The sequence below is a fragment of the Anopheles merus genome, chromosome 3R, assembly GCF_017562075.2.
Source record: "Anopheles merus strain MAF chromosome 3R, AmerM5.1, whole genome shotgun sequence".
Lineage (NCBI taxonomy): Eukaryota > Metazoa > Arthropoda > Insecta > Diptera > Culicidae > Anopheles > Anopheles merus.
In genome coordinates this window covers 48,487,815-48,515,291 of record NC_054084.1, presented here as the reverse complement: position 1 = coordinate 48,515,291, position 27,477 = coordinate 48,487,815, and the positions used below count along the sequence as shown (strand labels likewise).

At 42.5% G+C, this 27,477-nt stretch overlaps 1 protein-coding gene across 2 annotated transcripts in view; it reads left to right on the top strand.

The window, feature by feature from the left end:
* Positions 1-1,240: 1,240 nt before the first annotated feature.
* Positions 1,241-27,477, top strand: part of LOC121595249 (hemicentin-1-like) — a 66,054-nt gene continuing 39,817 nt past the window's right edge. For both annotated transcript variants that reach the window (XR_006005144.1, XM_041919074.1), the window contains exon 1: positions 1,241-2,875. Coding sequence is in view for 1 of the 2 variants with exons in the window: in XM_041919074.1 (XP_041775008.1) it covers positions 2,809-2,875 (67 nt within the window). In the remaining variant the exon portion in view is untranslated. The remainder of the gene's footprint in view (positions 2,876-27,477) is intronic.

Genomic DNA, 27,477 nt, shown 5'->3' with positions numbered 1-27,477 from the left:
CCCCGGGGAGCGTTCAAGTAAAAATCCCGTTTTGCCAGTGATCTTGTGCTACTTTAGCTCCTTGAGGCAGCGTATGTTTAACCATTTTCCGTTGAACAGAGTGGCTTAAGCCCAGTTGTTTATGAATATAAAAAACGACTATATTTGATTTTTGTTCTGTGTTTTTTGTATCAATCAATCTATTTTACGGATTACTGTTGGATTGGCAATGTTTTCACAATGTATTGTTTCTTATAATTATTATTACTAATAGGGAGCTATGTACAAGAAAAAAACGTCTATCATATCGTCTACTACAGTTGATTAAGTTCGAATAACCACTCCATTCATGCTTTAAATTTTGTTATTTTTTAATGGAAAAAATGTGTTTTGTTGTTTGGTTTTAGTAATTTTAACATCCGTTGTTTAATACCCATAAAAGCTTTCGTGGGAGTTTCAAGCATGCATAAATTTTCATTCCTTTTCCGTTCTTTCTGCACCAACAAATCAAAGATTAATGAAATTGCAACCAAATATGCGCGCAAAATTGCAAAATCAACTTCAAGTCAACGGTAGTGATTCTTGGAACATACTTTTTTCTAACTGCGCATAGCAGCTATTCATAAAGCAGTCGTTTTGAATGATCGTCGTTCATCCAGCGGAATAAAATCGTTGATCCAATGCGACTCCGGCACTAGGGAAAGCAAAATTTCAGTTTTGTTTAAATGTCAATAGTATCATCCCCATTACTTTAGCTCACTTGCAAAATACACCGCAGTTAGAATGTTTTCAGCCCTGAAAACAATACCTTTTCTTCGTTTTACCAACCCCGATTCCTTTCAGATCAAATATGCTAGATTTGGATGAATTTGACCGTTCTGTAGCGTCGCTAGTGTAGTAGTGTGTGTAAAAGGTGTTCCAACCATGGCTGCTGCAGCATATGCTGCACCTTTGCCTGATCGCTGCACACCTTAAAGGTGCGCGTTCTCTCGTCCGGCTGTGTGTGAGAGAAAGAGAGCTAGGTAGTTAAATCGCAGGGATCGTGCAGAGCACCGGTTGCGCTGTTGCCGCATTTACAGGCCCGGTGCATTGGTGTGAGTTTAATCTCCCCTTCATATCGAGTACACCGTCGCGAACGTGTGAGCAGTGCTTGCCGCGCTTCGCATTGCGCCTTCTGTCTCGGTTGCTCTAACGCACGCAATACGAAAGTGTGCGAGTGTTTGTGAGCAAATTAACGGCAAGCGACTTACGCGGCGGCAGATGCGTTGGGCCTGCTGGACCGCGCGTGTTGTTTGAAAGAGTGGGTTTCGGAGGAACGACGTCGTTCGTGTGTCGCTGCTGTCGAAGGGTTTTGCCATAACCGTGTGTGTTACCCCAGCAACCTGGGTTCGAGGTGTGCGCAGCGGAGGAAAAGAAATTCTAGTGAATCGCAACGATCTCCTCCGGTTTGTAGGATCTGGCCATTATTTTCAATAGTAAAAACGGATCCGAATCCAAGGGTCGGACGGTGATCGTGGCCTCTGACAAAATTCCGTTATCACGGAGTGTGAGTATAAAAATGTGTGCCGTGTGGTTTTTGTGCGTCGGCTGAACAGAGTGAAACAATTTTGATTACTTTTCGGGTTACTGGAGCAATGAAAACAACACAAATCAAAGTGTAGCAAAAGGCAAAAAGTGAGTGCGCAAGATTGGAGCAAAAAGATCACAATCAGCAATCTTTGTATCGGTAGCGGGAAAGGAAAGAAATGTGTATGCTAATTGGTCGAGGCACGGTTATTTAATTATCTGCACCGGTGGTAATTAATCAGTGGAAAACACAACAAACTGCACGCAGCCGCCGCAGCCGCTACCACCGGCTCCATACGCGGCATTTTCGATCGAGCACCGGATGAGCAACAACCGCCAGCAGAAGAAGAAAGCAGATACGAAGCAAAAGTGATCGAATCTTCAGCGGGCAGTGAGTGAGTATTTCACCAGTGTGAGAGCGAGAAGTCTCAAAGCACGCACAAATTGATGCAAAATAGCAACAGCTTGAATGAAATAGCAACAGCAAATTCATGGTTCCGATAGTATCACGACGGTGGTGGTAGCTACCGAAAAGAAGTTGTGGTTGGGGTTGTGTAAAATTAACTCACGGAGCGGCAGTGCCTACATTGATAGTGTTTGCAAACCTGTGCTTTATCGTGTGATGATCAAGATCGTTCGTTTTTTACCATCAGCATAAACAAAACATGTTCTCAGTCTAACGAGATACGCGTTTTGTGTGAAGCGAAACACCTGAGGCAAAGAAAAATAGCAGGAAGAAACAAAGTGTTGTTTGTTCAATTGAAAAGCAAAATTTCCTCCAATTGCGTGTGATTCTGCAGTGATCGATTCATTCAATGCGGCAGTGTGTGAGGTAACGGTGGTTGTTGCTGTATTTGTTGTTGTTTTGGCAATTCGTGTTTAAAGTGTTCCATTACTACTGCCGGCAGCTCTGCAAAACAACACAGGTGGTTGGTTCTCAAATTTCATCGTTTGGCGCAGTGTGATGGTGATTGTGGCGATGATGATGAGGTTGTGCAACGACACTACTCTTGGGTGTGATCGTGTTGCTTAGAGTGGCACTTAGGTGAGACAAAATTTCCCGCATTTTGAACGGTGTGTGATAATCATGACGATATAAATTCGCCCGGCCATTAAAACAGCTTGCGAGTTTGCAGTGCGGCAGTTTGACACGAGTTGCTGACTCGGAAAAAACGTTCATCGAAGATCGCGATATACAGTTTAGCTTGCAATCGAATTCCGTTGCGGATCGACGCGGTTCGAGTTTCGCGTCGACTTTTCGAAATGACTACGAGGATGGCTTTAACAGGCACCAAACCAACGATAAGTGTTGTCTGCCGAACGCTTGCAGGTATGTAAACACGTCTTAAATCTTTCAGGTTCACCATCGACCCAGAAGCGTGCTGAAGACAAACATCCAATGAATTTATAAACGACAAAAAATGGGGAATATCTGAGAACAGACGAACATTCATTTTTATCAGAGAATTATTTCTACATCCCTCAAAGGTCCAGTGTAAACATGGTTTCGAAAGGGAACAAGCTAGATGCCGGGCTGTCGTGCTCGCAACAATGCCGCCATGGTCACGAGTTTTAACGGTCGTCGAAAGAAAACGGCAATTGAACGGGGGATTAAATGTGTACCGAGCAAAAAAAACACGATCCCCTCCAACAGCTGATTTCACCAAACGGTTAATGTTATATGCTCGAGTCGAAAAATGTGCCTTTTACGCCTAGCTAAAGCGAACAAGCACACTGGCATGAGGCGAAGTTTAGTAGCCTTTGTTTCGCTACCACGTGCCTTCCTTTCCGTGTCTGTTGAGGGTGTACGATCCAGCCAAGATCTTGAAGTGATGGCGTTATTCCATTTCTTGCAACTGTTTCAACCCCACTCCTTTCATTCCCCCCGACGGAACACGAAACGATCGGCTTTTGGAGGCTTGTGCCTTGCCAGAAATGCAAAATGACAAAGCGGGTGAATAATATGGCGTTGCGCACCACACTCAGCCGGGTGACGGTTGGCTCGCATTTGCTTGGGTGCTTTTTATGTTTTCGCTTTTAAATCGGCTACTGTGATGGGGTGTGGGGTTTTGGGATGTGGGTTGCGGCATGCAAACCAGCTCACGTAGCGAAACTTGTTGAGCTAGTTAGGGTGGCCGAGAGTGGCGCAGTGGCTATTTTTATTGTGCCTTTTAGTGCCTTTCAGTTGGCGTTAAGTTAAAGGTAACAACTCGCAACCGGGTAGGTGTACTTTGGGATAGAGTTTGTTACGTTGGCTTAAGTGCAATTATTGCTTCCGAACGGATCCCCATCATGGAAGCCTAATTTTGCCTGATGCCTAATGAGTCTAGTTTATTATGACGAAATCCTTTTTGCAATCAACGAAATAAACACACACAGCAGAGGGGATATTCCACTGCTTTGAGGCAATTTTTTAATAGATGGCGATGAGCAAAAGGCCCATCTACTCAACTGTAATATGAGGTAAATGACAGTTAAACATTCGAATAGAGTAACTTTTTATTTTGACTTAAAATGGGTATGATCCCACCATGGACCATGGACCAAACGTAACACCAATGTGAGGCATCCAAACACTACAGGTATCTGTAAAATAAGGCGTATAAGATCGGATGACTAAATACCTGCAAACCGACCATATGCATGAAAGAAAAGAAGTACTGAGGTGTATAAAAATGCATGAGCACGAAAAAACAACAACGAAAATGAGAAAAAAATCGCACTGCTGGCTGACCACAAAACCTAGATAAAAATCGTCGACTCAAGCAAAACTGTAAAACGGTGGAGGACACCACTGCTGGGGTGGGTAACAGAAAGGGTTGTCCCGTTGGTGGTTGGTATGTTGGTATCATCGGCATTGGAGCAACAGAGAGCGGTTGTTTCATCTGTTGCAACAAACTCCTCGGGGGCCCTTATAAATATTAAACCTACAACCGCGTGTTCGCTCCTCCACCCTTTTGCTGCGCTGGATAAATCTTGCTGGAAAAGTTAAAAAATGTCTGCCGTGTGCCCGCCAGTTATCAAGGCATTATTTAATGCTTGCTGCGCGCGGGATCAGATGATTTTTGTGGCTAGAAAACATTAAACGATCGCTCCTCGGTGTAGTAGTACACCAGTATGACGAGGATGGTTCATCAAAGCGTAAATTGTAAACGAGTTGCCAACCCACGGAAATCCGTTGGTTCCCCCATCTCGTAGTTTGGCTTTCAGCTGAAGGGGTCTGGTCGATAAAGCCGGTGCACTCGGCGGAGCACCACGTTTCAAAATTCCTCAAAGGGGAAATTGTCAATAACTTATAAATAAATGTATACCAAATGATTAGCAACAGACATGTTTATGTAAGGCGCGCACTGCTGTTGTCGGTTGGATAGAAATCTCGTGGCATGTGCGACATCTGTGGGTTTCGTTTCGCGCAGGTGGATAGCTGCAATTTCGTTCGTTTATCTGGTGGAAGAAATGTTTCATGTGCACCACCACCACCACAAACAGGGTTTGTGAGGGTCGTAATATGGGGCTTTGGGAACCATCGTTTGGTTCGTATAGTGAAAGTGTATGTTGCCTTGACAGTAGTGCGTATACAATGCAAGGTGCAGCTTGAGGCAGTTGCTCAAGGACTGTAAACATTTGCAGGCCAATAAGCCAGTTTTGGGCAGGCCATTTGTCGTCTAGTACCTGCCGAAAACCGAAAATTCGTTACCAACCTGGGGCAAATGTTTTCAGTGTAAATTTGTTAAGCCGTCTATTTATGATGGTAGTAACATGCAAGACTGTGACTGTGTAACGCTATCGTTTCTAGAGATTTTTCTGCGACAAAATAAATCCCCGAATGAATCGGCTTAGAGCTATGGAAATTTACATAACGCTACGCTGTTCAGCCAATGAACTTTTAATTGTTGTGCTGTGTTTTAAAGCTTTTAGTTTTTGATCTCGATGGAATCGTGTTTATGTGGCGTTGATCATATACGATTGGTTGCTGAAAATGGAAATCGTGCCATCCTGTAACGCATATATGTAGCTGCTGTGGCAACATAGGATTGAGGATCGTTAAAGCTCCAAAATATTTGTAAGCGATTAGTATGATAATTTTGGCTAGTCCGCCATGTTTGATCATAGAAAAAAGTGACTGTTCAGGGTTAAATGCAGAAGAATGAGTAGGCAGGCGAGATGGAACTTGATCTTCAACCGCCGTGGCGGGGTAGACCGGTTTGAGAGGCATGATTCTATACGAGCAGTACAATAATTTTACGCATTCCTTGTGTCGCTGAACCGGTTTGATCAGCTTACCACAGCTCGTCTACACGCACACTGAACGGCCATTGAGGCGTACTCTAATGAGCATATGCCCGGAGGAGGAGACGCCTAAGCACGCGAATGGAGAATAATGGAAAAGATCGATGGTGCGGATTGGGGCAGTGTCCGAGATGTGAAGGAGGTTGTTTTTAAATTTAGCAACCCTTTATGATAAATACGTTTCTTATGTTTCCTTTTGCCATCACTGATCGGTCAGTTGATCGATTTGTTCACGCAATTTTACCTTCGAACCGCGCATCTTAAACATCAAATGCGTGATATTTCACGCGTTTTATAAGAAGGGTAAAGGTAAATGTGAAAACATTCCTATAATTTCGACCTGTACAGTGCAAACGATCCCCATGTGCACATGAAGTTGAAGCTGTTGCTGTTTCTTCAAGAGTGGTACTTGAGACACTTTAGCATTTCAGTGCCACAATCGGTAAATCGTACAAAAATAAACTGACCAGTTGCTTGTCATTGCGTTGTTGAGTTCTTGGAATAAATAAGAATCTTTTTTGGATACCAGGCAAATGTTGCAATCACGATAAGAATAAAAACTATACCATTACATATTTAAGATAGTTCACTTCGCTGTTGGCCTGTTGTGGGTTTGTCCGGTGTTTCACATGAACCACTGTACGTGGCAGAAGCAACCAGACATGGACAGAAATAGGCGAATGTTTTCTTCAAGCTATTCATTGAAATGTTTAGAGAATGACGCACGATTTCTATGCAATCATGCTTGTTGATGATAGTTTTGTGCACTTTGCCTGCCAAATCGATGAGGTTTGAACACGGTGGCAAAGGAAGAAAAAAATGCCACGGGGAATAATAAAAAAACTTTTTTAAGAAATACCTGTATAACGCTTGTTGCCAGTGAAACGCTCAAAGGTACGATAGCAGAGGGATGGGTTTGAGTTTTTTGTTCCTTCAAGCATGGGTATGCTAGCTAGAAATTCGATACTCGAGAAACAACGCTTACCGTCCCTCTCCGATTAACCTTTTGTTCCACCTCTCCGGGGGAGGTCAAAAGAGCTCATCACACAATAGCGCACGTCTTCGTAAGCAGCGCAGAGTTCATAAATTTGAGTTCGCTTCCTTTGCTCTTTGTTGCATCTCGGTGTCCTCTCGAGAGCAATTAAATTGGCATGCATGCACACGGCTTCGACTCGCTGGTGGTAATAGGAAGGTCGTGTGAAGTTTCGTTCTTCATTTAATTAAATTAAAAGTAAAGGATGTGTAATGGAGAGGCTAAGGATCGCCTGAAACATGAAACATACTGCACAGAGCGAGAGTACAGATGATGTTTTTTTTCTGAAGCATATTTTTTACATTTTGACAAAAGCAATTCAAAGATTGCTTTTGCGAGACTCTCAATTCATGTCATAAAAAGTGCACCCTTCCGTTTGCACAGATTTCCACATGAAGTGTAGGAATGCAGGTAGTGTGATTTATGAGACTGCTGTTACTGCAGCTCCCCAGTTTTACGATGACAGCAGGTTAGCACGGAATGAATTGAAACAAAATGTTTGTAATTAAATTTTAAAGTATCCTTTGTTGCTGTAGAGGTGTAATCGTGCCGAAAGGCAGAAACACTGGCTGCAGAATCGCCGTCGGACGAACTGTTCGCTCTGAATGGCTTCGACGTAATTGATGTTGCATGGCTGCTGCTTCGAGGTTCACTCTCTCAGATTCGAGATTGGAAAATTAAACGTTTTGGTCTTAGGTTGCCAAAGTGCAGCCAGCGAAGGAATTGCTAAGCGCATCCGGTGTCTGCAGCAAGTGCGCGGCGCGGTGAGTTTTCCTCTTACACAGGCTGATGTTCTTCCCAGGCATCATTGCACTGTATCGGAATTGGACTGATTCGAAACATGCACCTTCTCTTAAACGGTTCCGTTGGTGCTGCTACTATCGCTGCAGTGCACGAATATGAAACACAAGCATTCAACAACTGTTGTGTTTGTTTCTGGAGGGGGTTGTGTGCATGTTTTTCGAACACACACGCACAGAAACATAACGATTAAGGGCTATCGAAAAGTGTACCACAAGGCTCAAGATTCAGGACCGGAAAAGGTGCAAAAATGGGATTTTCTAAAGCGATGTGAGAAACAGCCCAGGTAAAGAATGAAAGGGAAAAAAGACAAACTCAAAGCAAAACTTTGGCAAATACAGGATGAATCAAACGTGACCACCGAGATACCTCTCAAAATATGGATGCAAGCTAAACAGTGTGATGCCGAGAAACCGAAATAATGCAGGTATAAATGAAAGGTAGTAATGACGGAAACATCTCATCTCTACATCTCTACCTTCACCCATTTTTTTCGGTGGCGATGATGTTGGCTTTTAGGGCGGTTTGGTGCGATCCTTGGCTCGGAAAAGATTCTTGGTGGTGAAGGTAATTATCGTACCTACTCTTTTGTTTTTGTGTGTGATGTTTTCTTTTTCCTGCGTTTTGAGAGGAACCAATGACAAAAGGCAGCGTTTCAAAACATCTATCGCGAGGGCAGGATTTCAAAGGCAGGCACGAGGAGAATGCGGCTTACGGAACGAACAACAAAGGGAGTAAAGTAATAAAATCTATAATAACATTGAATAACGGAGAAGAATCGGTTCGGTCTGACCATGTTATGTCGACCTGTGGCAAATCGCGTTTTCAAACGATGCGTTATTCGAGTGCAAAAGCTATACAACCGTATGAAGCTTTATTGCAAGGGTTTTAAACTACGTGAGATTATTGCAAATAATACATAGCCGGTCTCATGGTACAGTCGTCAACTCGTACGACTTAACAACATGCCCGTCATGGGTTCAAGCCCCAAATAGACCGTGCCGCCATACGTAGGACTGACTATCCTGCTATGGGGGGAAATCAATAAGTCACTGAAAGCCAACCCCACAAGTGTGTTGGCAGGCCTTGACCGGCATCGGTTGTTGAGCCAAAGAAGAAGAAGAAGAATACATAGCCCACACTTGGAATAATCACCGATAAAGATGGCAACACAGCATCCCAATGACATGACTCAAAAGGGTTGACGAATAGCACACGGTTAGCATCAATGATAAGAAAGAGGGTCTTTGTGTAGCGGCGTGAAGCATCGCACGATGTGTACGTTGAGCAATTTCTAAATACAAGACAATGGAAGCTAACATTGGGCGAATACGCGATTTGAAAAACATACTACACGATAGAAAGGTCTCAATGTAGTTCGACTCAAGTTTCATTTCATTTCATTTATTTAATACAATATCCGCCATCAAGGCTAAATATAATAGACTTAAAACTAATTAAATACTAACAAATAAACAAAATATTTCATGAAAAACTAAGCCTAACTAACCTAGTCTTGACCTAGCAAAAAAGAAAAGAAAAAAACAATGGTAGAGCGTAGAGACTATCATAAACTTAACAAAAAAAAAGAGAGTAATAGAAAACTAAGGATAATAATTAAAGGGAATTAGAAGAAAAAAAAAGTTGACCACGTTTTTGTCTGGTGAAGTCTTCACCGTATGCTTTTGGCACAAAGACAAAGTTTTGACTTGCATCCTTCCGGTTGAAATAATGATTAACATGCCAGCTGACGGTTTCACTGCAGCACCCCTTCCAAGGCGGGAAAGGCAGCCGCCCATTAGTGCAATATGCGCATCGTCAAAATGTATCGTTACAAATGTATAAACACAAATCGTCTTTCGTAACAATTTACCACGATTGCAGCTACGGTGCAAATAGATGCGGAATATGGAGGAAGTTTGCGGTTTATTTGTGTGCCAGTCTAGTGCTGGGGCAGGGCATTGAATTGAACTGTTTGTGTTTCCACCCCAAGCGCGAGAAGAGCTTCGAGACGTCCTCGTATCGCACACGGTCGTCGGTCGTAGTCGTCGTTGTTGTTGTTGCTATATTAGCATTGCTGTCCCCATGAGTCATGAAAATCGGCCGTATTTTGCTGCCTTGGCATCGGGTCAAATGGCACACACCACACTGAAGTGACATATCGATGAGAAGCGGGTCTGATGATGGATGAAGACAGAGCGCAAACTTACCGCCGATGGTTTCGCCTTCCGCAGGATAATTCCCCTTTACCAGGCAATTAGCAAAGGCAGCATTGCATGCGTGTTGCGATCAATTGCGATTATCAATGTGCTGTGTGTGTGTGATTGTTTGGTGGTTTTGCGCTGATGATCGTGGCAATCGATGGGCTTGTTTGTATAATTCCGATGCGATAGGCATTCACTGCTGCGACTGTTTTGCTTGATTGGGCAGCTGTTTGTAGCTTTTGGAATTGCAACATTCAATGGATGATTGAACGTGGCTATGTCAGATGGGTAAGATGTACTTTCATGCCGGGGGTTCGGTTCAACTGTTAAACTTAGAAGCAATCACGATGGAAGCATTGTTTGGTTAACTTCAACCACGTTTGTCTACCGCCTTGTTGACCGAATGCTAAACAATTAGGTAGGATTAATATCAGTTTTTTGTTTTGATATTTTGGTTGGAAATAAAAAATGAAGGTCATTCTTTATCAAAAATTTTGATCCTACTGAATGAACTTGTAGCGTTCCGTTCTATTGTGTATAAGTTTAATCTTTCGTATGGGTTTAGATCTCATTTCACGCTTTCAAACCAGCAAAGTGAACCTTTTATTTGATTGTGGGTGATGTAATGTCGAAAAAAAAAAAACTAATGAGTAAATTAAACGTGAAAAGGATCATAGCTGGTCGTCGAAATGGGTTGTACATATTGCTACTAAACAATCAATCCATAGCAGTCGGCGGATTGGGATTTATTATTACCTCAGTCACATATTCCGTGCACAGCGAAGCAGCATACGGTCGCTCCTATCGGAATAATTTCAGAGCGTGTGGTGGTACAGAATCAAATGTAGTATTGCAGGAGAGCGTAGCTCGGGTGCCAAGTGGTGCTAGTGATATGGTGATCAATAAATTTTCATATTTGTAATAGCCCTGATTGGGCTTTTCTGTGCCATCCTTGCAAGCCTGCTGCGAGCACGGGGTTGTGTAATGGAGAAGATGGAAAGACGGAAGCTACCATTTGCATATTGCAAATTTATTAATAAACGGATTTTAATACTAATGCAAATGCAGCGAAGGAGACGGCGAACTGTCTTGTCTTATTCATCGTAAGTCGGATTCCTCTTTCACTGGTTCTTTCCAGAGGCGAAGTCGACTGTCGATGCAAGAAACCTGCTGGAAGGCGACACTGAAGTATGGTTTTCCCCGAGGACCGATTTTACCCTTGTCCGCCGCGCGTCGTCGAGACACATTCATCGGCGGTGCATACCCACTCGCACACATTCATACACTAATACTTACATAGAAGCGTTGCCGTATTAAATATGACGGTCGCATTCGAATGTACCGCCGCTGGGGAACAACCGGTTTTAACTCACAGACTCCCTGACTTCTTGACACATCCAATCCATACCCCCTCTCTCTCTCCCTCTCTCTCTCTCTCTCTCTCTCTCTCTCTCTCTCTCTCTCTCTCTCTCTCTCTCTCTCTCTGTCGCTTGATGTACTGCGGGTTGCTTGGCGATCGTGCTTTGTCCTCTCCCGATGTATGCTGCTGTGTGGGCAAGGGAGTAGTCGGATTTGCACCATCGGTTGGCTGTATGCAACGCAGTGTCGAATGCGAACGCTGCCACAAAGACAGAACAGACGCACATGTACAGGGGGGAAGAAAGGGGTTTGAAGTGTCATTTAGCGAACGTCGTCTTGCCTCGACGCTTGGCACTGCTTGTGTGCGCATATCTCGTGCTCGTTCATTTGGGTGAGTGCACGGCTGCATCCTAAGCTGGATATTGAAAGCGGCTTATAAGTACATTTTACCGGTTAGCCAATCCTTTCTGGTGGAAACATATTTCCCGACGTTTTATAGCTAAAAGTCGGTAGAGCAGCGATTCGCAAGTACACCACGGCCGAACGTCGGATATGTATGGAGGGCCCGCTCATCGTCTGGCAAAGGAGCGGATCGAGAAATTCCATTCGAAGGTTATGTACTAGCGAGGATTTGTGGCGTTTGCTTCCTAATTCTGGGTGCCATGGCATTCATGATGTGGCGATGGTGGAGGTGAACACGGGTCAAAAGCAGCGCGAGGGTGACATTTTTGGGGATGAATTTCATTTATACGTTTGAGTGGTTCTTGAATTTGTTTGTTCCCCCAAGCTCGCTTTGCTTCACCCGTCGGTAAAGCTCTGATGGGGAGTTATGATGTGGAAGTCGCAAAGTTCTTCCAAATGAACTGCCTTATCGGGGCAAAAGTAGGGAATGGATCAAAAGGATGGGATTGGCGAAGATGAGTTAAAATGGCTTTGTCGGAAGCGCATTAATTCGGCCGGCCGGGTGCTTGGCGCTCTTATAAATAATGAAAGCCAAAATTCTATCTTCCCCTCGCCGTTTGTGCTTTCCTGTGCTTAATAATAGCAGAAAATGATATTTTTCGAATCTACCCTTCTAGAAAGGGCACAAGTCCGGCCAGCAAAGCAGGTTCGTTGGGATGTTAAATAATGATCGCTCGTAAGCGGAAAACTCGCGTCGTCCATAGTTGAATGTAAGAAGAAAAATTTCCGTTCCGGGTGTTTTTGGGACGAGTTGAGACGACTACGAGGTGTGCCGAATAAAAACCATAAAGCAAAAAAGGTAAACTCCCTTCATAATGGTTGGGTGAAAGTTGAAACACCAATATTCGGCGGTCCGGGGCAGATTTATGAACCTTTCCTCTCTATCTCAATACGCACGGCTTCCCGATGTTTGCTCGCGCATGCATACATGTGTGGTGAAACGGAAGAGGAACTAAGAAAGTCTTCGAAAAAGTGTCTCCAACGGCAAAACTCGTCACGTCGGCTGCGCGATCATCATCATCATGATGAACTTCATAACTGATCAATCACGGCAGGTTTTGCTGTGCCTACTACGTAGCCTTTGCCGGAAGCGCCGGGCCAGGGTTTGGTGAAAAAGTTTTTCCGTTCCAGAAGTTTTTAGCCACGGTCGTGAACTACAAGGCAGACACCAATGTGGAGCTGTACACATAAAGGTGAAAGTGTCTTTTATACGATACCGGTAGCCACATACGAGTAAATGTGAGAATGTGAGTGCACGTGTGGTAAATTTTTTGTTCGCTATTCCAGTGGAAAATTTCAAGGGGAAAGCGACGCCGACTATCACAGTGACGATGGCGACAACGATTGCTACAACAGCGCCCGTGAGTGTGTTTAAAAGGAACAAGCTTTCCTTTTCGCATTGCCCTGATGAAGCTATTAAGTGAATTAGTCAACCGCTGGGCATGTGAGGCTTAGGAAATTGGTGCGCAATGATTGAAGTTGGAGGAAAACGAGATCAAAATTTCATTTGTTCGGTTTTGAAAAAAGACGGCTTGCTCAAATGAGGCTAAACGTTTGTACAACTAATTGTATACTTCTCTTCTTCTTCTTTGGCTCAACAACCGATGCCGGTCAAGGCCTACCAACCCCACTTGTGGGGTTGGCTTTCAGTGACTTATTGATTTCCCCCCATAGCAGGATAGTCAGTCCTACGTATGGCGGCACGGTCTATTTGGGGCTTGAACCCATGACGGGCATGTTATTAAGTCGTACGAGTTGACGACTGTACCATGAGACCGGCTCACTAACCTACTAATTGTAGGTTACCTACAACTGTACCTCACTAATTGTATACACTAAGTCTTTATTTGAGGTTAGCAAACTAAAAGAATATAAAACTTCACGGTCGCTCAAAACTGGTCAGTTAGTTGAGTTAGTGCTAGTCTAATGACAATCGGAAGTCATTCACCAACTGCAGAGAAATATCAGTTGGTCGGTCGTTGTTATGCTTTTTTGTATAAATGTACGTTTTCCGTAAGCCGTATCGCTTCAAGGATGTTGGTGATGTTTGTTAGATGCATATAAAACTGCATGGCTATCATGGTACGAACGGACTTTTTACAATTAAAGAGTTTAAAGAGATAATTTTCGTCTTTGTGTTTTTGTTTCACATGGTAGGAATTGTGCTTTTATGTAGGTTTACCCACCACATATATAATATGTTTAGTTTTAGTATTGAAGCACGAAGACTGATCAAATTTAGAAATAAACGAAAATGGAAAATTATACGTTTGGAGCATCTTCCTGAAATATTAAAGGAAATGTAAAAGCAGAATAATAACACGAATGTAAAACGGTAGCAAATGAGTATGCTGGTTTCAAAATTATTGCGAAAAAGTCTCGATTGAGATTCGAAGCATTGTCTATCATTGTTGTGTCTGACACACTGTGGCGAACCAAACGGGGCTTAAATCTAATATAGGGGTCCTTTCCGTTTTAAGTTGGTCGGCTGAAATTTCAGCCTGTCAGCTGTTTGCATTGTATAGCAGTTTACGACCAGCTATCTAAGTGGGTATAATGTACAGGTGGGCTTATCCCAAAGTGTATGAATTTAGAAGGCTGATTTTTATCGCTTCTGCTGTGTTTTGTGTTTTGTGTAATCGTCAAGCCTCCAGAAAGCTTGTTTGAGCAAACGCTTTTACCCATCTTGTCAAAAAGTGATATTCATATTTGGTTATAAAAAAACATGCTATGAGACCCCCTAGACTACATACACTTTGATGCTGGATTCCACCACCTGAGCTCTTTAATGCACCTTGGGATAAATGTAAACAACACCGTGTTTTCGAGTAGGTACTCGAATCTAATTCTAGCTTTGAGGCTAGAATAATCTAGACTGAAAATTGCAGGATAATTTTGTGTGTGGTTTTGTATGGAGTGTTTACATGATTTCAGCCTTCAACTGTCAAACTCCATACAAAAAACTGACTAGAATCGTGAAGGGCCCCATCATTATATTTTTGTAGATTTTTTATGCAGGTTGAGGATGATGGATATCAAAGTAAAATGTGTATGAGACCAGCAGCTGACAGCATGAACTGTCTGCCTTGGCCGATGAAGCAAGGTTTTATATTCATAATGAAGACTCCCAAAGGACGGCATTTGCGAAGGACAGAACGATTGTGCTTTTGTTTTTTTTTCCGATTCTTTGAAAACCTACCCAACCACTTGATAATAATCAGTCGGTTGGCGATCGCCATATGGTAGTCTGAAGTTGTGTATTTGCGGTTGCTTTTTGGCAGGGCTGGATGTTTTATGTTAAATGCTTGGTGTGCCGTTTTTTCGATCGTTGAATGCAGCTTCAGCAGTCGTAAAGCGAGATCAAATCACACCTGTTGTCTACTGCGTAGCCTGCAGCTTTGGGGCTGTGTGGAGAAGCATGTGGTAAAACCTTGGAGATTTTCGGGTTGATCGGGAGTTTGTGGTGAAAAGCAAGCCGGGTTTCCTTCCATTTCATCACACAACATGTTCCTAATTATACGGAGGCTCGGGAAGGTGCAATCTCGAGCGCTTGTCAGGTGATGGTTTTTTTTTGACAATCGTTCCGTGTTGGTTTGAAACAGAAAGTGCAGATGCGCTACCGCGTATGGTTTCAGCGCTCGAGAGAGAAGGAGCTCCAATAATGAAGGGTTGTGGAGCAATTACTGGTTGAACTGTTCGGCAAAGAAAAAGCCGATGAGGGTTGCATCTTTTTGTGGTAATCTCCAAGACGCTGCTATTAAAAGGCAATTTGGTAGAAAAGTGAAATGAATGTTCGTGATCGTGCATTGAATCGCTCATAGCCCTTTTGTGAGCAAGGTTATTAAAGAAGAACATAATTTGCTATGGAACCAGTTCTATGGTGCTGTAAAAGTTAATATATTTTCTTTAGAACAAGAACACTCTTTTGCATTGTTTGATGATAATGCTTGTTCTTTGATCTGTTGCTGTGGTACGACATTTGGCAGGGATTTTATTCGAGGATTTCTTTGTTTACTAAATCGTAAACAAATTTCAAAATCAAATAAGTGTATCGAAAGACATAGCTTCTCTTTGGAATCTTTCCTGTGCAAGCAATAATGGGCCACCTTTCAGTTCTATTAGTGGAGCTTCGCGCTCCAGGGCAAGAGCTTTTCACCCCCTGCATATATTTTGTCGTGTGGATTGGTTCGGTTTTTCTACGTCAGGCTAGAGCTATAAACTAATTTGCCTAAAATAACAATAAAATTGATTATCGGGGATATACTTTCGGTCCGGCTAACGAGCGAACGAGGGATCGAACATTTTAACCGCCAACTGCTACTTTCTGTGAAGCGGACTAACGAAGTGAAGAAAAAGAAAAAATATGAAAAGATCCCTCCCGGAGTTGGAGTTAAAAATCTGGACGCCTAAATCTCGTCCCTCCCGCTGACTATAATGGGCAATGGATAACGAGCTCCGGACCAAGCTACGTTTGGAGTTTGTAAGGCTAGCTTTGCCACGTATGTGCGACAACTTGATTTGGACGCCTTCTTTACAGTGGTTGGACTGTGGATCGAGCGACATGCCACAAACCATGGCTACACTTTACGTTAGGTGTCTTCCCTGAGATGACCGTATGCAGATAGTCGTTGTTTGAAAAGAACCCTCCACGAAAACGAAACAACGGAAACAGCGTTTAAGCGGGTTCAAAATGTTTCTCTATTTCGGTGGCATGGTGACACTGCCGTAGTCTAGCATCCGGAGACAAAACGCGACGGGGATATTCGTGGCGCGGATTTGTATGATGATGTCCTAGTTTTCATAAAGGGAAAGAGAGCAAGAGAGATACAGTGCGTACCCGTTTACAACGTGTGCTTGTGTGTACACCACAGGAACGGGTGAAACGAAAGCTACGCTGGTCTGGTATGCTGGGTTGAAGACTGTTGAGAAAGGTATAGCGCAGAACAAATTCCCGGAGAAAGCTACAAAGAAAGCGGAAAGATTGGCAATCGATAGCCGGTTTTTCAAGCTCAGCTTCCTTCGATAGGCTGTAGCAACTCCTTTTGCCAAGCGGCTCTCTAAGCAGAAGAGTAGCGAAGTTTTGATGGTATGGTTAACTTCTGGGTGTGTGTCTCCTCTATAACACTTTTTCTGATAGCAAAGCTTCCTTTAGAAGTACTTTAAGTTAAAAATACAACAGCGCAATACACATTGGAAATGATCAAAGCGATCGATGATTTCCAAGAACGATACCAACTAATTAAACCTTATCTTTGGTTGAGAACAGTGGTGCTTGCTTCAGTACCGCGGCAGTTAATTGAAGTTGGTGGGACATCAACGTGGATCGATTTACGATTGATTGGTTTCTTTAATGGTTTGATTTGATCATCACCTTACTTTTAAAGGAAAGATGAATTAAGAATATGGCCAAAAGTTAATGCCTGGAGTGAGGGATTCTATCAGAACCCTAGGTGTTCTGGTGGTGAGCGAGCTAATAAAACGATTTTATTCTTAGCTCCTAAATAAGATTTGTCCTGTGTATCTTTCGATTGCGATAAAACCATGCCGATCGATGTAGGAAAGAATTGTAAGATTAGAAAAGAGATAATTTCCTATCAGGTGATCGAGTGCTTTTTAAAAGCGAAACTGTGGAATGGATTTACATGCTGAATAATACAATAAACGTTAGTCATATGCTCAAAGTTTTAAGTTCTCGGGATCTGCTCGTACGTGTAATGTGGTAAAATTTCATTTCTGGCACATTAAGAGCCGTCAAGCCCCGAGGACATTTCATTGTGCGTTTTCGTGTGAAGAGATTCATGAAAATTAAGAGTAAACCCATACATAATTAATTGAAAATCATTGAATCACTCTAGAAACTTGTATTATATCAAACAATAGATCTTCAATTTTTTAAAATTTTATAATGTTTTAAATGTATTCAGTATGTACTTTTGAAGTTCATTGAGAAGGTTTGTTCATCGCGAACTCATTTTGTGTGTTATCATCAGCCAGCAGCTCGTGTCAAAGGGTTGTTTTTCACACTATCCTCAGTTTGGTCGAAGCGTAGAGGAGAGGTAATGGTATTTATTTATTGAAGCTGGTAAAGCTAAAGCAACACGATAGAAGCAAGCAGTTGCACAAATATGCTGCAGCAACTGGGCACTCGCGTACACCTTTTAACTGCAGCTGCCGTTCATTTCATTGCGTTCCTGTGGCCGTGGCTTCGACTGCCTGTCGCGTTGATCGATGCAGCGATTGTGATCGTGTCTGCAGGGGGGAAGGAGTGCGCACAGCGACGAGAGCTCTCCAATGATAGCACACCCATGGTACATTAATTATCTCCTCACAAATCATAATATTTCGGGGCTGCAAGCTGCAACTGGCGCACGGTCCAGTAGATGGGGTTTTTCAGATATGGAAGGGTTAAGGACAAGGGTGGAACTTGAAGGATAAAAAGGTGTATGTTGAATCGATCTTGAAGGATATTTTAGTGCTCGAATGTGCCTGTGTGTGCACGGTTATGGTATATAATTCCATTTAAAATTGTTTGCTGCTCTTCGTAAAAGAGGTGCAACGCATTTTATGTAGAACCAGTGTGTGTTCGAGGATTGCGAACGCTGCTTAAAAGGTACACTCGTTGTTAATGTGTGTGTGTTTGAATGTATGCAGGTGTGTTTTGGATGGCTTGTGATGTAAAATTTACGACCGAAAGGTGTACAAAAGTTAATTTTTATTCATTTCTTTTCCTCCCGCTCGTCGTAGGCTGCCCACCCTATCTGCACAAACGCGCACACACTGACCGTACGATCGCCTCCCTATTTTCTTATTTAGCTTTTAAAGGCGTAGATACATGGTGGTAAGACGGTGTTAGACTTGAGGGTTGGTTAAAAGGGTTTGACGGGTGGAAGTTCGTCGTCTTGTTGTTCGCCTGTTCAATCCTCAGCACAAGCCAAGCTCCGGAGGCTGTATCATGGCGGCCATGTTGGTGTCGGCCGTGTCAGAGCATGAAACAGCAGAGCATGGCATCAAGCACCCGTTAGAGCGGGAAAGACGTTAATACAAGAAACCGGTTTCGTCGAGTTGGGTTGCTGCTGGCATTTGGGGGTGCCAGCTTGCAGCAGAGACTATTGAGCATATCGAGGGATGGGTGGTGTTCGACAGGTCAAACTGGTTTACAAGGAAAGGCAGAGATCGGGAATGAAGCGAACGACTATAACCGATAACGGGGCACATGTCGCCTAGTGTGCGGACCAACTCTTTCTGCCTGATTCCAGCATAGTTTTGGCGCGTTCGTCCAACGAAACGAAACGGTAGTACGGGAAGGATGTAAGAGTTAACTGAATCGGGGACAGAGGATAGCAAGCGAGTTGAATACACGATGGTAACACGGGTATTTTCCGTCTTTGTTATGAATGCTTATTTTTGGTATCTGTATTTAGAACTATTTTCTTGTGGACGCAATGAGTTGTCATGTTCACATTGCTGTGCATCAACGTCCATGCCGATGGAGGAATAATTTTACTTGGTCAATCGTTCCATCCTTCAAGGGTTTCGCAAAAGAAAGAGCATAAACAAAAGGCAAATCGCATACTACTCTTGGTTATCTTTGAATTGCGGACAAAAGCGACTATCATGGGGGGCGGCAGAGAACTCAGTGGAAAGATACCAATCACACTGCAAGGGAGTGGAGGAGCTGCCAGTTGTAAAACGTATCCCCAACTTGTCTTGATGTATCTTTCTTCGAGCTGAAGGAGTTTTTTTCGATTTTATGAAGGTGTAATTGGAAGCCATTCACGTACCTTTTGCCACGAACCTGAATCCCTTCCGATGCGAGAGGAAAATGAGATAAAAGACCAAACAAAAATGGTTCTGGGGGTTTTTTTATACCAGTTTCATTTTCCTTCGTGCTGAACAAACGGGCAGCAACAACACAAGGGTATTATTATCGTTGCAGTAATCATCATCGCTATTATGGACGCGCTCCGTTCGTGGATGGATGGCTGCGAAAGCTAACTTGTGATGGGTGCGTTGTTTTTGGTTGCGTGGCTTGATACGAACAACCGAGCAAAACGAAAGAACCACAAACAGAAGAATCATGTGTGGAGAAAGCAGCTAAAAAGACGCAAAAGGATTGTACCCATTTTGCAAACCTCTTGTGGTATGTCCAAACATAACTTGGTGTATATGTTTATGGGCAGTAACATATTGTACGGCGTTTTTTTCCTTGAAATTCATTGAAATTTGACGAACTGTGTTTTCTAATTACGGTTGGAGAAATGTCCTTTTTTTAAATTATAAAATATGGAAACAATTTTGCCCTAGATTGTTGTTACCTTTTCTTATTTTGATAATTTAAATTTTATTTGGTATGCATAATATCTGCCCAGATATTTAGCATTCGAACACATTCTCAGAGAAAAAGCAACAGGACGAACCTTATTAATTCATGATAACTATTACCCATGAAAAAAAAAAACAAGAAATCTTAATCAGGCCAATCTGATGTGAATGAATAGCCGCTCAGCGCTGTTTTACGTAGGCTTTGGGCATGTCATTCGCTTTAATGGTTCGGTTTCTTATCTCTCGCCACACGGCGCCCATTGATTTTTGTCCAGCGCAATAAAAGACAATCATGGAGGAGAAAAAGAAAATCGAGCCGAGGTGCCAGTGAGAGGTGCCAGCGCCTAACGGGTATAGTAGTTTCTTCTCTAATTTCGCCATGCACGCGAAAGACGGTCTATAAATTTATAATTTTCCTTTATTTCGCTTTCGAGTTCATTTCACCCGTTTTTTTGTGAGCAAAAGGATTGTGGATAGGTAAAGAAGGCAAGATAGCGTTGGACTTTGCGTAGGGTATCGTGGGTCATAGGTGGGTACGCTTGGTGGATTCTTCTGGTCAACTGTGCGTGGAGACGTCCATTCCACACAATCCCCCCATCGACTGAATTGATCGTGTGTGTGTGTATGTGTTTGTGGTGTAATAAGAAGAGCTGCGCAGCACAATAATTTTCATTCCTGAACAATAGAAATAACACTGGACAAGTGAATGGGTGGGTGGAAATAATGAACCAACCAAGACGAAGGGTTTGAAACTGGTCAAGAAGCATCGTTGCGTCGGAAGGGACAGTGTGTTTTGTCTGATGTGTAAGACATTTGCATCGAAGAATGGAATGGTTTATAACTTTTATTTTCGTATAGTGTTTTGTTAAAAACCGAAAGCAGGATTGCCGATGTGGAAGTTAGTGATATTTTTAATGACACTATGACACTAAAACAATAATACACATTATTTTCAGGATGATCTATGTGCTGCATAATGTACTTCGCCATAGTATGATGAACCCGTACTGCTATGCCTTGAAGTTGAACGAGATCTTAAAGGAAGAAGTTTCTTGGTGCAACGCAATCATATAACCATTATCGATGTCTTACACTTCAGGCTCGAAATGAAATCTCTTCTCAGGCTGTCGTTGTGTGTGATGTAGAGGGGGATTTGAATTGTGCAAGATTGGGAGGCTATGTTCGTTGCGGCATGAAGTTGAGTAGGTTTCATTTTCCTCTGCTACTGACTTAGTGTGTGGTGTATGTTGAGGCTTTAAGCAGCTCTATCTAAGACGAGGTGTCAAATGCAGAGTGGCACTTTGTTCGACGAGAACGTTCGCTTTCCGTTTGTGGCATAGACAGGGATCGTATAATGTACTCTGGCACCACCGGGTTGAGGTGTGTGCTGTTGGGTTGAAGTGTCTATCGAAATGGAAAGATAAATACATAAATATTATTGCTCATGCATGTTTGTCTTTTATCAACGGTATGCTGCTGAGTAGGGCATTTAGTTTCCTTGCGCAGCAGCGTCTAGCAGGATAGCATATGGAGACTAATCGTTGCAGAAAACTGAATGCAACAATATTCAGTGTGGCTTCTGCCAGAACGAAACGAAGTGTATAATTGAAACGACGCTTTTATGTAGGTAAATTCCCAATTTACTTTACTGCAAACAAATCTGCCGTACTTGGCTATACAAAACAACACCTTTAAGGTTCGGGAAAGTCATGTTCTTGAGGAATGATATCAAAATAAAAATAAATATAATTTTGACCAATGCTTATTGCTGTACTGTGGAAATATTTGAAAATGTTTTGATTTCACAAAAACCTATTTCTCGTTTACGACAGTTATCGCAGCATCACAGCACGAAGTATTGCTGCAGGTTTACCTGTATGGTAATCGAAAAGATAGCAGTAAGCTAAGATACAAATCGGCACGTATCTATAACTGGTTGTGCAAACCATTTTGGATGCATTTGTTACGGTGTTGTTATCACCGGATGTTTGAATTAAACCTTTCAGATAGCGACTCGGTTGTTGTTTTTTGTAATCGTTCTCTGGATCATATCTCATAGAGAAGAAAAGTTGTGTAGCAAGCCGGTGTGTCCTGCTCCGCCTGTTATTTTCGTTCCCTCCACGGACGTTCGTTTGTTGTGTTGGTGAAGGGATTTTGCTGCACTTGTTCAACGGTGTTCTATAAATTATATTCGGTGCGTGTTGCAGAATGTTTTCTTACCCAACCGTATGAACTTCGGTCAAGTCCGACAAGCTAAACCGAGCCATGCCCCAGCAACACTTGCCTCGAATTGGTCGAAGGCCGGATTCTCGTACTGATGCCGCTGCTGCTGCTGGCAACCGACGAATGTCCATGTCCGTTCGGAATCTTGAACTTTCGGCCACAAGCAACCGGTGAAATGGCTCTGGGTAGCAGTGAGCACCAAATGCGGTGCAGAATCTCCTGGATCGGCCAGTACCTGTAGTGCATTGGTCAGCCAGCGGGACACTGTTGTGCGGTGGAGCTTTACTGTAGTTTGCTAATCACTTTTATCTTTGCAGTTGTGTAAGCGTGTATTTCATACAGATTCGCTTTATTATCCCCGCGGCAGGATGGTATCCTCCCTCCCGCCCTCGGTGTGTGGGGTCTGTGGTTGAACGTTGGATTTATCTTTTAAAGTTGATACATACTGGGAGTGTAGAGCGACAGTAGCAGCATCTGTTTCTCGGTTTGTTGCTGTTGCTTGTTATCTGAAGAAGATGCAAATTGTTACCACTTTTATGTAACTGTGGTAAGGGTAGATAGTCTAGGCGGGCACTGTTCAGCAATCCTAGACATAGCCGGGTACGCAAAAAGGGTTAAAAAAGGTACGCTTTAAGATTTCTTTAGATAATAACTGCATTGTGGGTTCTTTTTAGTGTCATGTTGGTCTTATGTGATTGTAGCATGTTTTTTATTCGTGTTTGTTTCGCTTAAATAGAATGCTCGTTCTATAATGCACTTTAAAATGTTGAAAATATTGAACATTTTACATATGGGTCGATTATATTCAGGGTTTAACATTTAACGTTACATTACTCATATACTGTATATTTAATATAGTGCAAAGCATCAAGACAAACATTTATAACAGAACCTTTTAAACGCGTCTCTCTGATACTCGTAATTTATAGAATAAGTTTGCAACAATCAAGCCTTGGAATGCTAATGATTGGTATGTAAAGGGAGAAACCACTCGATGTGTCATTCGAGTTTATGGTTATTTATGACTGAAACCAGCAGCTTTACTGTGTATCTCAACTGCTCTGTTCGACGTATGCAGTGGAATGTGGAATGTTGCGCAAAGACATTGCTTTGCTGCTACGCTACAAGGGCGTCATGGATTCAGTAAGTGTAATTACGTTTTTGCATCAAAGGTATACGTGTGCAATCTTTCGAAGTTGATTTGCTTCCGACGATTGATCGGTGATGCAATCGGCCTTTCCACGTACGATCTGGGCACATATGCGCACAATATTGTCAATTGTGTTTTATTATTGTATAGGTCACGCTCCTTTTTAAGATATAATTCCTTTTATGACTGAATTCGCGACCTCATCAAAGTGTTCAGATAAAACTTTAAAAGGATAGTTGCACATCGGAGAAAGATTTATGCATCATGTGAGTAGTTTCCCTCCATCCCACTTTATCGAATGCGAATTTGTGCTAACAACTTCGTTTGTAGAACTTTCCCATGGAAATAGATGGTTTTGATTTCAACACAGCCGGATAGGGCGGTGATGGTTTTCAGTTCAAGGCAAATTGATCCCACCGAACAAGAAAGGATCACATTTCTGCATGTAACGTAATACTTATCCTTTCGGGGTGTCCTCCGCACATAAGGAGAGGGTACGTGTTAGTTGCTACGGCGTGTCATAGGTAGAAACAAATTGTGCGTCCCAATGTTGCAGTTTGATGCAGATATCGATACACTGTACATTGCGTGTGTTCATGGATAAGGGTTAAAGAAGGCTAACGGGCCAAAACATTTATATCGGATGTTGCAATTTAAATAGCATCTGTGTGGTATAAATGATATCTTCCGGCGAACTGCTCTGTTCTCACCGCAGACGTAGGTGGTTTCTGTTTTACGAAGAAATGCAGAACAGATTGAAAGACGAGCGAACGGAAATGCTACGATGAACTTTGCCTAGGACCAAACATAACTCAGGTGACTTTCACATGCTCAGGAAACACCATCTTGGCATGAGAAGGAAACCATGAGCAAAACCGATGAAGGGTGTCAATGGTTTTTCGCCCTCAGGTAGGAACAGTTTCTTTGCGCACGAAATGCTCCCTGCCGGGACGATTGATGGTTTGGTTCTCACCGATGTGACTAAGGGTCAGCTGGAGGGTAAAAATACATTTCGATAGTTTGAGTATGCCCTTGATTCGTTACTTCGTCTGATCAAATGCAACAACCCAGGAATATATTCCAGGAAGTTGAAAGAAACAAAAGTGAGAAAAAGGTTTTTTTTGTGTGTATACGGAACGGTTCTTTATTAAGCTACGATTGTGAGAAAATACTTTTTTTTCCCCAGACGCATATGTTTCAAAGGATCGGATGGTGAAATACTCTGAATTTGTTGAGAAGTTGTTTCAGTATCGTAGGAATAAATGAAGGTTAGGTAAAATTGCTGTTGCTTCTACCTGAGTCGTATCCTGTTTTGTAACAGCAAAACCATACATCTTTTGAGTTTGATCCTTCAGCTCTCTGTAGCAGCTCGGAATTGTTTTTGAAAATTTAAAGAAATCGTCACGTAGTATTATTTTATGGAAAATAAATAATGCACATTCCTGCGTGCAACTTGTCTTTAGCGATGCGGGATCGGTATACCTGACCTAACAATGGTGCTATGAATTCCACATTTTATTTGTCTATATTTTCCTCGCAATGTAACGCGAATGTGGACCAAAGTGTGACTTATTTTTGTCACTGAAATTTAAATTCAATGCGCGTCAATTTTTAGAGATCCGTATGGTTATCAGGATGGAGCGTTTTTTCTTGGAATGTATACATTATCTTAATCGACCGATCTAGCGATGAAACATGTTTACAAAGGATCAGAGGCTCGATAGCTATTCTTATCATATTCTGCTTTTTAAAAAATCAGAACACAAACATAACGATGTACCGTTTGTTATAAGGAAGTTTGAGTGCATGTTCTGTTATGGTCCTGTGCTTTCGTCGAGCAGAATGATTTATATTTCTAATCTTGTTTTTGTTTTCTATACTTGCAGGTAAGCATCCACCAAACTATGGAATCCATGTCGTACACCATCTGCGGCGTAGAACGTGTGCATTTGGTGGTAAAGTTTAAAATGTAATGTATGATCCATACTGCTTGTTGCCGTTATTATAGTTTTAGTTGGACGGTAACGCCACTTTCAAAATAAATTAAAATTGCATCCTATGCACGTGCTTTTTATGGCATAATGCTATTTTCATAGACGAATTGTATAGATCGTTAAAGGAGCCATGGTAAACATATTGAATTGTAGTGATGTTTGTCTATATCCCAAATACCAAATACATTCGTCGCTTGAAATAACCGTCGCGCACAACACTTTTTGCTATGATAACTGTTTGGAAACTATTAACTGAATCGGTTTGTGTAGGTGTTATTTGAAAATCATTAAATATCTGTAAGAATGTTGATAGCAAGTATTTGTTGAGAAATTAATGATCACAATACATAAGACAATATTGAGTAAACTATTAGGATCATAAGCGCTATAGTAGTTTTAAAATTGTAGATGCTAATTGATTTTGAACACCGATGCTAGGAATGGAAAGTCAATGCGCTTTGGTTGCTTGTTGTACACGGTTATGGATGCTTTATTTGATATTCTATTATCGATCGTGAGTTAAGGATTCAAAAGAAAGATAATTGAGGGGTTGTTAGCGCGCGACTGTAGCATATGAGCACAAAAGCTAAGCCAGAACAATTGTTGTTGGTTGTGTGTTCTATAGCCTCAAAAAACCCTAGTAATTATTCAACCCTGACTGGAAAGGGTAAGACATCGTCTCGAATGTAGAGTTAAGGGTTTACTTACCTACCGATACCTTTGCTGCCTCATTATTTTTGTTTTGTGCCACGTACCAAAAACAGAGATAGATAAGACAGAGAATGACTGTGGTTTTCTACATTACCTCAGCCAAAGATGCTGCTCTTGAGATATTTAAAAAAAAACGAAAATCATTATATTTTGTTGTATCTCGTATCGTTTTCTTGCAATGCTGGCGAGATGAAGACGGGCGGATGATAGCTAAGAGGAAAGATACGCAAACACTCGTCGTCGGCGATGATCAAAATTAATGATCCTCTTTGATCCGTGCTGTTCTGGTTGGATCGCGTGCTTCGCTTCTTGAATGATTGGCTGTTACACGAGCAGATAAGAGAGGGTGCGTCTCCCATGTTGAACGGATGCGGAACATTAGGCTGAAGTTGGTTTGGAGAATAAGTGCGTTAATTGCTTTCTTCGGGGTTGCCCTTTTGAACCCGCCATGTTGGGTGCGCCCCTAAGTTTCTTTCAAGGCAATTCCAACAAGGTGTGACCCATCAATCGATCATAGCAGCGCGGCGATATAAGGAGTGTTAACCATTTTTGCCTTCACGAGTGGCATGCGAGGCTTGATCGTAGAGGCACAGTTATGTGCGGTTGTGCGTAATGTAAGGCGTGTCTTAGCGTCGCGACGGATTTTTGCGTGGGGGTGTGGGTTTCCTTTCCTACTTCAATCGCATAACTGACTGACGAGAACTTTCACAATTCCTTTCTGCTTAGTAGAATCGGTTGTGGGGGCTAGTCACCAGAAAATCAAGGTTGATTGTTCTTGTTGCTAATAGGACTACCTTCTCCGCGCCTGTTTTGTCACCTGTTGTATGCTTACAATGATGCAGTTAGAGTTAGAGTTGTAATAGTTATTTGAAAAAGACGCGATCTGGAAATACTCTTCGCGCCAAGACAACTTACCATTTTACGGCGTTCCTGAAACGGTTCTCAGAATCAGTAAAAAAGCGCGTTCGATTGTCCCGTATTGATGATATTGACAACGAAGACGGGATTGAAGAAACAAGAAGCACTGAACTCCCATGAGTGGATGAAAGGAACACGCAGCACCCAGGTATGTGTGTGTATTTGTGCCCTTGTGGTCATTGATGTTCGTCGATCATTCCATTTTCTGCCGTAGGCACTTCTGTGACTTTTCATTTGGATAAAAGCTTCATAAAAAAGGAACCCATTCCTTGTCTTGTTGCCGACGACTCTCGTATTTGCGGTGAGTGGATCTGGTCTCTCTGGCAGTACCGCCGGGAAGCGGTTGACATACATATTCCCGGTCAAGACCGTAAAAATATCCATCGATGATGTTGGAAGCAGATGCAGAAAGGTGGAAGAGAACGAGCAGTAGGTTGAGGCGGCAACCCTTTTTCCTCATACGGT